Source organism: Magnolia sinica, chromosome 6 (genome assembly GCF_029962835.1).
Source record: "Magnolia sinica isolate HGM2019 chromosome 6, MsV1, whole genome shotgun sequence".
Lineage (NCBI taxonomy): Eukaryota > Viridiplantae > Streptophyta > Magnoliopsida > Magnoliales > Magnoliaceae > Magnolia > Magnolia sinica.
In genome coordinates this window covers 99,088,103-99,102,573 of record NC_080578.1, presented here as the reverse complement: position 1 = coordinate 99,102,573, position 14,471 = coordinate 99,088,103, and the positions used below count along the sequence as shown (strand labels likewise).

The 14,471-nt window shown below is 40.6% G+C and overlaps 1 protein-coding gene across 1 annotated transcript; it reads right to left on the bottom strand.

Moving 5' to 3' along the window:
* Positions 1-347: 347 nt before the first annotated feature.
* LOC131249230 (probable NAD(P)H dehydrogenase (quinone) FQR1-like 2) lies at positions 348-12,103 on the bottom strand. Its single transcript, XM_058249872.1, has 2 exons — positions 11,332-12,103; positions 348-902 (listed from the first exon to the last, which is right to left on the bottom strand). The coding sequence occupies exons 1-2, from the start codon at positions 11,880-11,882 to the stop codon at positions 674-676; spliced, it is 780 nt and encodes a 259-aa protein (XP_058105855.1). The 5' UTR covers positions 11,883-12,103; the 3' UTR covers positions 348-673.
* Between the last annotated feature and the right edge of the window lie 2,368 nt (positions 12,104-14,471).

Below are 14,471 nucleotides of genomic sequence, written 5' to 3'. Positions count from 1 at the left end.
AGGATTTTGGTGTGTGGGCCATCCTCGGTGAGCCGGCACTGTATAATAGAGGGGGGGACGTGGGTCTTCGAGATTTTGATGCATGGGCCATCCTCAATGAGGAGGGGGGATGGAGGTCTTCAGGATTTTGGTGAATGGGCCATCCTCAGTGAGGAGGGAGAGCGGGAGGGATTGATATTGGTGACAAATAAAGGTTAAGAGTTGGAAAATGCAGTGTCGGGGGTCTTTGGGATTTTGGTGCATGGGCCATCCACGGTGAGCCGGCACTGTATAATACACATAAAGAGCATGAGAGAGCACAAGGGATATAAACGGAACATTACCCATATGGAGAGAACCACTATGGATACAAAAGAGAACATATGCCCCCACAATCTTATTATCATAATGCAATGAAATATTCGAAATTTCATATACAAGGTTTTGAATGGTTGAAGCAGAAACGGGAACAAAGAACAGCCAATGTTAGGCTATAACAAGGTAAAAGGAGACAAAAACATCTTCCCTATCTAAACTCCACATGAGGATGCTAGAAAACACACTAATAACTTAAGAAACGGAGCAGCAATTGCAAAACAAGTAAGCTTTTGAACCAAACAAAGAGAGAAGAAAAAGTGAAAATACAAATGGAAGAATGTGGGGTTGATAAAATAGGGTTCTGACCCGAGTAGGATCAAGCTTGTGCAAGCCTCTTGACAACTGCAGCCATGTACTTTCCCTGATGCTCAGCAAGAGCCAGCTCAGTCTCGCTCGGTTCCCTTGTGCCATCCCCAGCAAAGACTCCGGCTCCATATGGGGATCCCCCTCTAATGGTATCCATCTTGAACATGCCGGCACCAAAAGTGTAACCAATGGGAACAAATAGCATTCCATGGTGGGCCAACTGAGTTATAGCAGTCCAACTGCAGAAAGGGGGGAAAGAAGTTAATGGAAGTCTAATAGCTGTCACAAAAATAGCAGAGGGTTTGAAAGTCTCACATCACAATAATAATAATAATAATAATAATAATAATAATAATAATAAATAGAACAATTTTTATTTTTATTTTTTCTGAGAGGCAACAAAGTAATTTTTTTTTAAAAGCACCGAGATAGCACAACAGCTACAAGCCAAACCAAAGCAAAAACTAACCTAAAAAGGCAATGAGCAATCTTTCAGCCCATCTACACAGGAAGACCATTCTACTAAGTATGACAAAGCCCTACTAAGAACCATCTCCCATGAATGATTCTTGTTTCGGAAGCATCTTCGATTCCTTTCTTCCCCAAGTAGCCCACAGACCCGCCAACAGGCCTAGCCTCCAAAAGCCCCTAGATTGCTTCCGCAAGCCCACACCATGAGGAGCTCACCTACTGACCTTGGCATAACCTAAAACATGTTGAAACTCCTGAGAATACCACACCATACCCTGTGTGCAAAATGACAATGGATAAAGAGGAGATTCACCAATTCCGCATTTGCCATACACATTATACAAACATCGCGTATCACCATTGGTGCTTCTAAAGATTATCCACGGTTGGGACTTTTTCCTTGCCAATCAACTTCCAGTTCCAGGGGGGAAAGTCATAATAGAAGGGGCCGAACAGTGCAGATGCCTGACTTATCCTTACACCAAATCATTCAATCCTGCTCTTCACCTACAAAGTAACATAAATTAATGTGATTCAATGCTACAAACTCCACCTCATCGTCAAGGACTCCACGGCTTGGTGGGGACCAAATTACAAGATCCCAAATGTGAGAAAAGCACTGTGCCACCTTGATATCAGTTCCCATAGATAGCCAAGCCATCCATGGGAATTCCACTTGCAGGGAGCAATCTCCAATGCACACATCTTCCCAGAATTTAAAAAAAAATCCCCATTGCTGAGTGAGAAACCAATGCCCTCCAAGAACTCAGCCCTGACAGAAGACAACCTTTCTAAATAGCCTAAGTGCCCCATCCATCATCCTGGCAACCGTACATATCCACGATGACCTGCCTCCATACTCCTTCCTCTATGCCAAACCTCCAAAGCTGCTTCCTTAACAGAGCTAGGTTCATCAGTTTCAACTTTCAAGTCCCTTCATACGGCCTGCACTTATTGATCGCAAAATTTTTGGAATCTCAACGGTTTTTTTTTTCTTTCTTTCTTTTTTGCCAATTTTAACAAAAATATTCATATTATTAAATAATTCATTGGACATATATTTTAATTTCTAACATCATTTATTAATTTATAACAACTATCTTCAGTTTCCAACTTTCTATTTTCAGCCAGATTTTCCCAATAATATCCCAAGAAAAACCTCAAAACATAAAAATCTCCTAAGAAATTCCTGGATTGAGAAATAGTTGGGATCAAAGTTTGTCACTAAACCAATACAGCCTGATAACAACGGATACTCAAGGTCCAAGCCATGTTGTTTTGGACTAGCTGTACTGTTTTGTTTGTCAAGCACCTAGAACAATAAGTAAAGATGCAATGTGAAAAATGTGGGGAGCTAAAGCCAGTTTGGCACATATAGCATTTATGATTTATGTGCACATTGACACGTGGGACGTGCAAGGCAGTTGAAACTTGGGAGTGGGACACATCACACATATGGGTGCTTGAACATGGATCGTCGCACATGTGACACGTGTGGAACATGTGGATGCTTGTGCATGGAACATTATGTTCCCACATGAACCAAAACAAGGATAAGGTGTCCTCACTTTTTAGCAAGGACATACGATCCTTGTTAACAATTGAATTTTGAACACATGTTATCCTTATTATCCTAGGTTTTTTTGCATAGATGGGCTCAACAAACCATGCACAAGCTGTCTACCCAAAACAGCTTGGGCATAACACAGTTTTCCTTGCATCCAAACAGCCCTTAAGAGTTCAGTGCACAAATATCTTCCACCATTTAAAGACAGTTGTCAGCAAATGAGCAAGCATTTCAAAATGCAAATTGTTAAAAGCCCATTTCAAAATGGTCATAAGATTCCGCCCAGAATTATCGGATGATTGGAAATGTGCATGCCAAGCCATTCAAAATGTGCAAACTCGAAATCTTCCATAACAATAGCAAAAGGTCTCTGAATTCCAAAAGCAAATGTATCCCAACAGCTCCTCACATCTAGAGCTGTACATGAACCGAGTTAGCTCGGTTAACTCACTCAAATCTACTCGGAAAAGCTTGACTCGACTCGGCTTGAAACTGGGCTCGAGCCAAGTTGAGCTGATTTTTTCGAGCTCGAAAAAATTTCGAGCCAAGTCTGAGCTAGACCAAGCTCAACTCGACTCGGCTCGGAACTTGACTTGGTTCGACTCGGATCAGGTTCACTTAATATAAATATTTTTAAATATTTATATATTTAAATAAATTTTATATATATATATATATATATATATTAAAAACCCTAAAACCTAAACTCGAACTCAGCTTGAAAGATTGAGCTCAAGCTCAGCTCGAGCTGGCCCGAGCTGCTGACCGAGCTGGCCAGTCAGGCTCGAGGACCGAGCCAAGCCGAGTTCGAGCTGGGGTAGCCTGCTGGCCGAGCCGGCCAAGCTTGACTCGGTTCAGCTTGTGTACAACTCTACTCGCATCCCTGCTCAGAAAACCAGGCCAGTGCACTCATCAAATGGGCCAGCATACATATAAAATCACTTGAGAGTCTCAAACAGATCTGAATTGGTAATGATTGTTGGTGAATAGTTAAAAGTTAACCAAAATAAATACTCATTTTTTGACATGGTATTAATCAATTTGTTTGGGCGCATGTTTTGTGCAGTTGCCACTGATCTGTTGGCTTGTCAAATAGATTCATTAGATGGTGTCCAAATTCCAGTTCTCATCATCAACATACAAAAATGAAGATGGCAGCTGATGCCATGATTGGACGATCTACCACTAGTTTGTGTTACCTAAGAGACTCTTATCTCTTGTGGCCTATTTGGTTACCATCAAAACTCTGTTTGGATGGAACTGTCTGAACACATCTTTGAGCTAGGCCTATTGTAGGCTTGTATGGATGGCTATTTTGTTATATTGACTGCTGTCTGTCAAACACCCTGTTTGGACAAGCATATGGGACTCTTGTACAAGTTAGGCACATTGAGACGTGGGCATGCAGTGCAGTTGTGGACTAATAGTGGCATGTAGCATATGTGGATTTGAAAATGCACACTGGCACGCATCAATCGCCTGAACATGCATGTTGGAACATGTGGCGGATTTTTTTATTTTTTTTAAAGTAACGGGATTATATTGAAGAAAAGAGAAAGAGATACAAACAGGGCTGCTGAGATAGCAGAAAAGGGACAGTGCAAAAGAAAGAAGCTATAAACCTAAAAAGAGAAAATCAAAACCAGCTAGGGTAGGCACATTCGAAGCCCATTCAATTAGGAGGTGCTTGAAAATCAAAACATGTGGTGGATTTGGTCTATGTATGCATGCATAATGCACATGTGAGGTGCTTGAAGATAGCTGGTCTCACTTGTGGCATTTTCACAGATGTGACATATGTGCCATGCATGCAAGGTTTAAAAGTATCATTTGAAACCAACACGCAGTGCCCAATACAAGCCGATTTCGGTCATAGATTATACGGTTTTTTTTTTTAATTGCAAGAAAATATATTAAACAAGGCAGAAAGCCATAAGAACAAACAAAAGCAAACAAAACAAAGAAACAAGGCAACAACAAAACAAACAAAAACAAAAAAAAAAAACTGAAAATAACTATACAACTCAAGACCAAACCTCAGAGAGAACAAACACACTAAGTGAGATTATACAGGTGTATTGGCCCAATACAGGCCCAAAACGGGACAATACAGGGCAATTAGGGTGATACGACACCATATTGGCAGTGAATGATATGCTACACCGAAACTGATTTTTAATCCAGGCATGTATGTGTACAAAAGATACTCATTCGTGTATTTAATGGAAAATGAGCTAAATCAACTCGTGTCTGGATTGCCTTGTATGCACTAACAGCAAGTTTTTTAAACAGCCTTGCATTTTGCATCAGTCTTCGAACGTATGAGTTTGACCCGACTGATTTGGTAGTAAACTTGACAAAAAGTTTATGGAGGACTCCCATAAAGGATTGGGGGAAAATGATAGAATAAAAAGAGATGGACACTTATATTGCTTGAACAACACTTTCATCTTTTGACGTCAAGTTTCTAGTTGGAAATAGGCCTCGGGTTAGCTTATAGGAGCTTGAGATAAGAGAAAATATAGAAGGGTGGTTACATATGTGGGTGTTGTTTACCCCACCTATCCTCAAATATCTAAGATTGACCCAGCTAATTCAATGAAAATTTGGCAAAAAAAAAAAAAGTTTTAAAACTATTTACGAGAGGAGGACATAACAAAGAACTGGGCATTTCTATTGCCTGAACCATGCCTTCAGATTTTGACGGAGGTAGGCTAGGGGTTAAGCTGTCAGGGTTTAGTTGCTTAAATCAAACTGTTTATATCAGGAATCAGGATAGCTATATAGGCAAGTGTTGTTTTCCTGATTAGCTTCAAATATCTAAGTTTCACTCTGCTGAATCGAAGGAAGTCTTGGCAAAAAAACAAAAAAAATTGTTATACTGTGAAGGAATGCAAAAAAGGACACAAGAGGTAATGGGCAGTTACATTGCTCGAACCATGCCTTCATCTTTTGAGGTCAAGTGGAAGTAGACTTGGGGTTAAGGTTTAGGTGCCTAACCTAAGATTAAAGGACATGCGCAAGGATAGCTATGCAGGCAGGTTTTGTGTATGATCCTTTGTCAAATATCTGAGTTTGACACGGTTGGTTCAATGGAAAACTTTAAAAAAACAAAGGGGAAAAAACATTTGAAGACTCTAAAGGAATGAGTAAAACGACAGAACAAAATCAATGGAACTAATGTTGCTTGAACCATGCTGTCATTTCTAGACATCATGTGTCTAGCTGGAAGTAGGCTTGGGATGGGATTTGTGTGCTTAAGATCAAAGATTATGTACAAGGATAGCTATTTCTGAAGGAACAAGAAGAAAGCACAGAACAAAAGGCAATGGGAACTCATGTTGCTTGAACCATGCTGCCATCTTTTGACATCAAGTGTCTTGCTAGAAGTAGGCTGGGTTAGGATTTATGTGCTTAAGGTCAAAGAGTGTATATATAAGGATAGAAATGTGAGAAGGTGTCCCACCTATCTTCGTCAATTATAGCAATGAATCCCTCATCTAAAAACTGGATAAGCACACAATGTAGGGAGAGTTGAATAAACTAGGTCCTTTTTCTTCGGAAAGGTGAGTTGAAAAAAAAAAAGTCCAAGAAACTGGTGCCTTGATTGGTCACTCTTGTTGCCTCACATACAAGGAACCCTATTCAAACGAAAAGAAACACCTTTTGCCACATAATTAGCAGATTATTCACAAGTAACTCAGAAGTTTAAAACAAGGAGAACAAGAAGGTAAAAAAAATTCTTTTGTTTTTCTGGATCTTTTTCTCTATTTTAATTGAAAATTTCATGGAAAGAATTTCCTGTATTTTCCAGAATCACAAACCCTGGACCTCTTTTCCCAGAATTCGAACTTGTAAGTTGTAACAACGGTCGATATTGGCCAATGCATGTCCCTTTCTGACACAGGCAAAGCCTATGACAATGCCAATAGAAAATGAGACAATAATAGGACTTCGCTTACATACTCAGGTATATCACAATGATTGGGAAGCCTACTTGGAAAACCTTGAATGCTAGGAAGCTAAACCTTGAAAATTGGAAAACCAACAGTGACTTTGATGGCAGTGGTACGCTTGTGAATGTCTTATCTTCAGTTCTCTGCATTTGCAATATGCAAGAAGCCTGAAACCATCAAGCTAGTATTTTCAACAAGGAATCTGTACGTCCATTAATCAAAATTAGAATGTTAATAAAAAAGGATGTCCTGGCTGTGCTTAGAATATATTGTGCACAGCTGATATAACAAACATATGGGTCTTTAATAGCTCCGAAAGCTTCCTTACAGACATAAGGACATGTAATGCATGGAGGAAATTGTCATTGGCTATGCACCGCCACTGATTCCACTGAGATAGAAGATGATTCACAGAAAACTTTAACTACCAATTTACCAGGCATGATTTATCCAGTCTCAGTTGACGGAAAAGGTGTAACTACTTCTAAGATGACACTCAAGTAAGATCTGAACCAGTCATGCACCTGGGACTGTAACTGTAAGTATGCTAATTAGTCATGGAATAGAGAATAGACGTTTCTTTTTATTGGAAGAGACATCTTTCCCACATTCGCACTGCTATTGTGAAAGCAAAGTGAATGTTTACAAGAGAAGTGGAAGGTCGTGAGAAGTGCATCATCAAATGTTTGGTAAATTTTGTAAACAAGCAAGACCAGTAGAGTAATGGTACCTGAATCCCCAGATACTCGAAGGATTCGATCCGATTTAATTGAATGTGGGTCCAGATTTCTTGATGGATTAACAGTCGGGTAAGATTCAGGTCCAACTATTTCAATCTGATTAGAAATCAGGCTGGATCTGGTACTCATTGGGTACCCAAATATATGACTTTTGTTTTATTTTTTATATAGCTACAATTATTGTTTGCAAACCTTACAAAAGGCATGTTTCTGGTTGGACCAAGTCCAAATAACCCAACCTAGATGCAGGCCTGATTCTAAACCTAATTCAGATCTAAATAACCTTCCAAATCCTAATTCATGCTCAATATTGAACCCGACAGGACCTGCTGGATGCCCAAATCTATTGGATTCAGATCCAATACCTCATATAGGTACCTTTACGCATGTACCCAAAAGCCTACTAAGTTATTTGTCAAACGAGCATCCAAATCCTAATTCATGCCCAATGCTAAACCTGATTGGACCTGATAGGATACCCAAATCTATCGGATTCTGATCAAGTACCTCATACAGGTACTTGTAAAGCTGTACCTGAAAGCCTACTCGGTTATCTTTCAAATGAGGTCAGGATCATATAAAAATCCAATATAGTTTGAATGAGTTGGCATATAACAGAATTAAGTTCTTTGGTCATTTTTAATGTTTTAATTGAAATAGATTGTAAGGATTAATAGTAATGAATGGTTAGGATTATATTCACGTGTCTTTTACTTTGAGAAGAAGTATATAATATAGAAATAGAAAAAGACATTTTTATGAAGGCGGATTTGAATAAAAAGGTTGAAGTTGTGATCAAAGAAAATTATTTTCTTTGTATGCTAGCAGTAAGGGGTTACTTATCACAATATCACAGGAGTGCAACTCGGGCAGGTTGGAACAGTTTGAAGTTCAACTAGAGCCCAACTCAGCCTCCAGAGGACCCAATCTGCAACTCGGGGAGGTTGGAACAGGTTGAGGGTCAACCAGAGCCCAACTCGACCTCCAGAGGACCCAATCTACAACCCAAGCTGACCTGATTCCAACCCAAGGTGCCCAACCCAAACCCAAAAGTCCTCTATACTTGACTAATGGCCCAGCATGTACTGATTTTGGACTGTATATTTATAAATTTGGGACATAAGTATCAAGAGCTAAAATTTACTATTTGTGGGAGATATGGGGAAATGTGCTTGATGATAAGGGGGCTGATTTAAAAATGTGATTGGGGATTTTGAGGATTATTTCCTATATTTTCTTTTACTATCTATTATTAGATTTTACCATCTTAGGTATTCTCATTAAAAATTCACTTATTGTGTTGTAAACACCCCACCTAAAATGAGGATAAGCCACTCTTTGAGCTTCAGCTTGACTTCAATAAAATTATCTCCTACTGACTTAGAAATCATTGAAAATCCAAACGGATCGAACAAGGAGCATACTCGGCATATCCTAAAAACAACCAATGGACTTGATTGGCTAGCGCCAAATCTAGTAACGATCCGGTCACGGCCATGCATACAAACTCTAGAACCCCCAGGAAATCTCTATATGTAGCAACTGATGTGCGAAAAAATGATAAAATGAACTCTCTCTGCCCAAGGATCATTCTCTTTATTACTTAGTCTTCCCGGATAATATTGTATTGAGGCGTGAAAGGTCACATCTTCGATATTGAGTTAAGTACAGTCGTTCTTGTACACAAAGTGGTCATGGTGTTATTAAAAGTAAATTTTAACCGATTAAGATTATTATGGTTCATTGGAAAAGTGGTCAACTGATCTTCCTAACAAACTTAAGTTTCCTTCAATTCGGATTATGATTAGGAAGATCCGGCCCATTTACCAAAACCATGCATTGCCGAGCGACCAAAGCCATAAAAACTATGGATGCACTTTAGACTAATCAAACGAGATTCGATTTAAATGATTTCTGTTCCATTGAGAAGCTTATTAGGCAAAATTTTCAATGACCCCAAGATCATAAAAAATGGACAATTGGTCAAATTGCAAACAATTGGTTTCATATACTGAATGGTCGTACTTTCGACAGGTCAAACAAGGTCCAATCGAAGTGATTCTAGTCTTATTAGGAAGCTTATCTGATTATCTTTCCAATGAGATTAAGATTATAAAAAACGGACGTACAATGAACAAGATACAAGCATTTAAATGGTTTGTAGAAAACGACAAAAAATAATCAAGACGTTTCATGATATATATAATAAAAGTAATCATTACTTTTATAAATATATATATATATATATTAAAATAAATACATAAAAAAGTCATCATTACCTTTAATTTATACACACACACACACACACACACACACACACACACACACACACACCTTACGTAGGACGAACAATATATAGTATATTATTTTATAACTTAAACAGCGGGCGCCCACAACACAACCCTAAAAATTACGGCCATCTTAAAAATTGTGGAAGCCAATTGCGGCTGCCAATGTCTATATAAGAAGTTCGTTGCCGCGAGAAGAGAGGGAGAGGGGAAGAAAAAAAAAAACACCACTGGAGGATAGTGAGACAGAGAGAGAGGGAGCGAAAGAGAAAGAAACAGAGAGCAGATAGAGAGAGGAAAATACAGAGAGGGTCCAAGGGTTGGAGTTCACCCAGAGGTGCTGCTCGAGGTGCCTTAAAGATTTCCAACATGGCGATATGTTTACCTTATAATGTGACCTTTCACACATCAACACAACATTATCCGGAAAGACTAGGTAATAAAGAGAGTGATCCTTGGGTAGAGCGAATTTATTTTATCTTTTTTCCGCACATCAATTGCTACGTACAGAGCATTCTCGGGGTTCTGGAGTTGGGATGCACGGCCGTAACCAGATCGCTAATGGATTTAGCGCTGTCTGATCGGGTCCATCAGTTGTTTCCAGGAAATGCCAAGGATGCTCCTTGTTTGACCCGTTCAAATTTTCAATGATTTCTAAGTCAGTATGAGATAATTTTATTGAAGTCAAGCTGAAACTCAAAGAGTGGCTTATCCTCGTTTTAGGTGGGGTGTTTACAGGTCTATAAAGGGAGGGGGGGTGCAAGAAGTAACCATTCCAAACTTTCTAAGTGTGAGTTTTTCTCAAGTATTGTAAGAAGAAATTTGATAGTAATAAAGTTATTTCTCCCTCTCTACTTAACTATTCTTGTGGGTGCACTCTTGTCCATTTCTTTGCGATTCGGGTATCGAGATCTCACCGACTCGATAGCTGGGTTGCACCATTAACCCAACCCAACCGAATCCGAATTCAAATTGGGTTGGCGTTTCCAACTTGAACCCAACTCAAGGACCTTGACAACCTGACCCGAACTAAGGTTGGGTCACCTACATCCAACTTGAAGCCCTAGGTTATGCTCCGGTCAGTTATGTACAGGAATATTCTGCAAATTAGGCTTTCTTTGCTCTTCTCACTTGCATCATCGGGAGACAATCATATCATCAGCTTCTGAGGGGATCTTCAAAGTTGAGACATACACCGCTCATGTCCCCAAGAACAATAAAAATGCATGGATCAGATTGAAGGCTCCTAACAAAATGCTGACCCAACAAGTCAAGCAGCCAACCAACAGCAAGGGAAGATACTAACTAGTGTTAGCAATCCAACCTTTGAGGCCAGAAAAACCATTATTGCAGAAGAATCAGAATCCAGTGCCAATGATATGGAGAACGGTGAATAGGAAAAAGCAGCAGTTGTGCAATTCAGTGAGTAGAGATTAAAGAGAAGACTCATAGCACACAGATCCCTAATTTCTCTGTACCTGCCTCCCATCCATCAAGTTTGAACAGTTATACATTACTTCATCACCCATGGATATAAAATATAAAAAGCAACAAGAAGAAGTTAATCTAAAAGACAACTACAAAAATGAACTATGCGCATACAGATATACATGAAGAATAGAAGTAGCTGAGATAAATAAGCTTACGCAGTGGTTTCTTGCCCTCCACCCTGTGTACCAGTGCTGACAAAGAACCCTGCTGGTTTTCCAGCGAGCTTCTGTTCCTTCCACAGCTGCCCCGTTGAATCAAAGAAAGCCTTCATCTGTGCGGCCATACACCCATACCTCGTCGGAAATCCAAACAGTACCCCATCGGCCGATGACAACTCGGCTGCAGATATCACTGGAATCTCCTCGTCTTTTGGAGGGGCCTTCATCTGCTCCAGAACCTCTGGTGGGAGCGTCTCCGGGACACGGAAGAGAATCCCTTCTACACCATCAATCCCGTCCACCCCCTTCTTCATCCTCTTCGCCAACAGTTCCACATGTCCGTACATCGAATAGAACACAATGAAGATCTTCAATTTCGTGAACGGCACCGAGGAGGAGTCTTCGGCAGCGGCGACAGCCCCATCACTGCTAGGGCTCGTCTCCTCGAGTGGGATCGGTGGTGGGCCCCGCGCCGCACGCGGAGTGTCATCCGATGCCACTACTGGCACCCGCTTTTTGCTCGGGACGCAGCCGCCTCCTTTCCCCATCTAAAAATAAATAAAAAATCCTCAGAACGGAAGAAATTCAATTCGTGTTATGCAAACGACAGTCCCTTGTTTGAAGATTCAGCTCTCATATTTCAGCTTCTCCACATCCCTCCAAAGATTTAAGCTCTTCCTTGGTAAATACAACAACACTATCTGCTGTCTGCAATCTTTACAGAAATGCAAGTTGCATTTATCCCAGAAGCCGTTTCCTTCAAGAATCAGATCCTGTCGACGTAGAAACCCAAATTTCTGATGTTGGAATCGAATTCTGCCTGCGCAGCATAAATCCACTCGATCCAAAAGAGAATCAAACGATTATTCAATCGAGAAGGGAAAAGGGATCTCGGTCGTCCAATCTATCCTGCGAAATCCGAACTTCTGAGATCGGAGTCCAATCGAACCTCGTTTTCCAGATTTTTATCTCTCCGAATCGAATCGAACAGCTGCAGATCGCTAGAAATCGATGGATTTTACCGAGGAAAAGAACAAACGAATTTTGGCGATCGTCCGATCGAGAACTTCGAAACCCCACTTTCAGAGATTGGACCGAATCCAATCTCGTCTTCTTGCGAGAAATGGAACAACTGGAACTCTCTCTCTCTCTCTCTCTCTCTCTGTTTGCAGAGTTAATCTAGTTGGACTGGCCTACACAACACCTGTTTTACGTAGTGCGTAAAACATCCAGGCATATGGGGCCCACCATATTGTAAGTGTAAAATCCACTCCGTCTATCAGGTTTTATCCTCAATTTTAAGCTACAATATAGAAAATCATATATATTCACAATAGATATGGGCCACACACATGTAACAATGGCAATGAGATGCCAACTGTTAGTTTGTGTGTGGAAACACCATGGTGTGTATCTTTCATCCAAGCCGTTAATAAGGTGAGAATCATCAAGATAAAGATAATATACAAAAATAATACTAAAAAAAACTCATTCTATCCACACCATTTGAAATTAATGGTTTTGGGAGAAATTTTACATTTTTCCCTTGATATGGCCCATATGAGCTTGTAATATAGGTGATTCCTGTTATTTGTATAGTTTCTCACTTGATAGACGGAGTGGATTTTATATATACAACATGGCGGACCCCACAGAGACAGAGTGTTGTACGCACTGCGTAAAACCGGCTTTGTAGGCGATTGCTGTCCTATCTACTTGAGATGATGAGGTCTGCATGTCTTGAGAAAGAGGTACGCTCCGGTGGTATCGGTATCACCGTAATCTACGACGGTAGCGAACAGATGTGGGGTCCACATGATGTATTCGAGAAATCCGAACCATCCATCAGATTATTTGCCTTTCCCTACATCCAACCCAAAAATCATCACAAACGGAGACTCTTGTGGGAAACATCAAACGGGACATGTTGAGAGGGGACGCTTACCATTGATTTTGAGCGAGGGCCCCACGATGTTGTATATACAGAATCCATAACGCTCAGACCCTTCAATTACACGAATCAATGGTAGGCGTTCCCTCCAAAATTATCCACGTTCTGTGGACCACGAGAGGTTTGGATCGATCTGAATTTAACTACCTGGAAGTAACCAAAGGGGATGCATCTGATGAACCGTTTGGATTTGATACATACACCACGTGGGTCCCACAAAAACCCGGTACCACCGTATGATTACGGTGGTAGCGGTAACACTGGAGCGTACCTCCATGAGAATTGTTAATTACACTCGCGCGAGTGGTTTTCAAGTGTAGTCGCCTTAGAGGCTAAAACACGTGCGAGAGATCACAACCGCTCATCATGATACCCCGCAGCTCACACACTATATGCCCTACGGTGTAGGATCACCAAAAAAGCAGGCCGGTTTCCCACACGTGCCTAATTCCCAGTGTTACGCGACTGCACATTTGAGTTTCACTCAAGCGAGCGAACTCACCGTTCCTCGGCCGTCCTTTATTCGCGGAGAGAGATGATAAACTAGGAAGCGAATTGCGTCCGGCCCCCTCCTCCTGTACACATTAAATGCTTAATGCGTCGAGTCATGGGCTTTGTGGGGTCCACCTAGCTGTATGTGTTTTATCCACGCCGTCCATCCATTTTTTTAGATCATGTTAAGATTACATTCTAAAAATTAGACAGGTCCAATGCTCAAGTGGACCACATCAAAGGAAGAATCGGCATAATGAAATAAACCGTTGAAACCTTCCTTAGGCCACCGTGATGTTTATTTGCCATCGAACCTATTCCTAAGGTCATATAGACCTGGATGAAGGGAAACACAAACATGAGATTGATCCAAAACTTCTACCGCTGACAAGAATTTTTTAATGGTGTGAGTTAAATTCCTACTGTGTGGTCCACTTAAGCATTGGATCATCCTTATTTTTCGTTTCATTACCTTAAAATAATCTAAAAAAATGGATGGACGGTGTAGATAAAACCCATGCATCACAGTGAGCCCCACAAATCCCTGCGTGTACGGGCTGGACGCAATCCGCTTCCGATACGGTAGAGCCGGTTGAACTACAGTATTGTAGAGTCCCTCCACCGTACACGTGGACCTAATACTATACATATCAGACATTTATAGAAGTCAATTCATTCACTTTTCCATTAAATA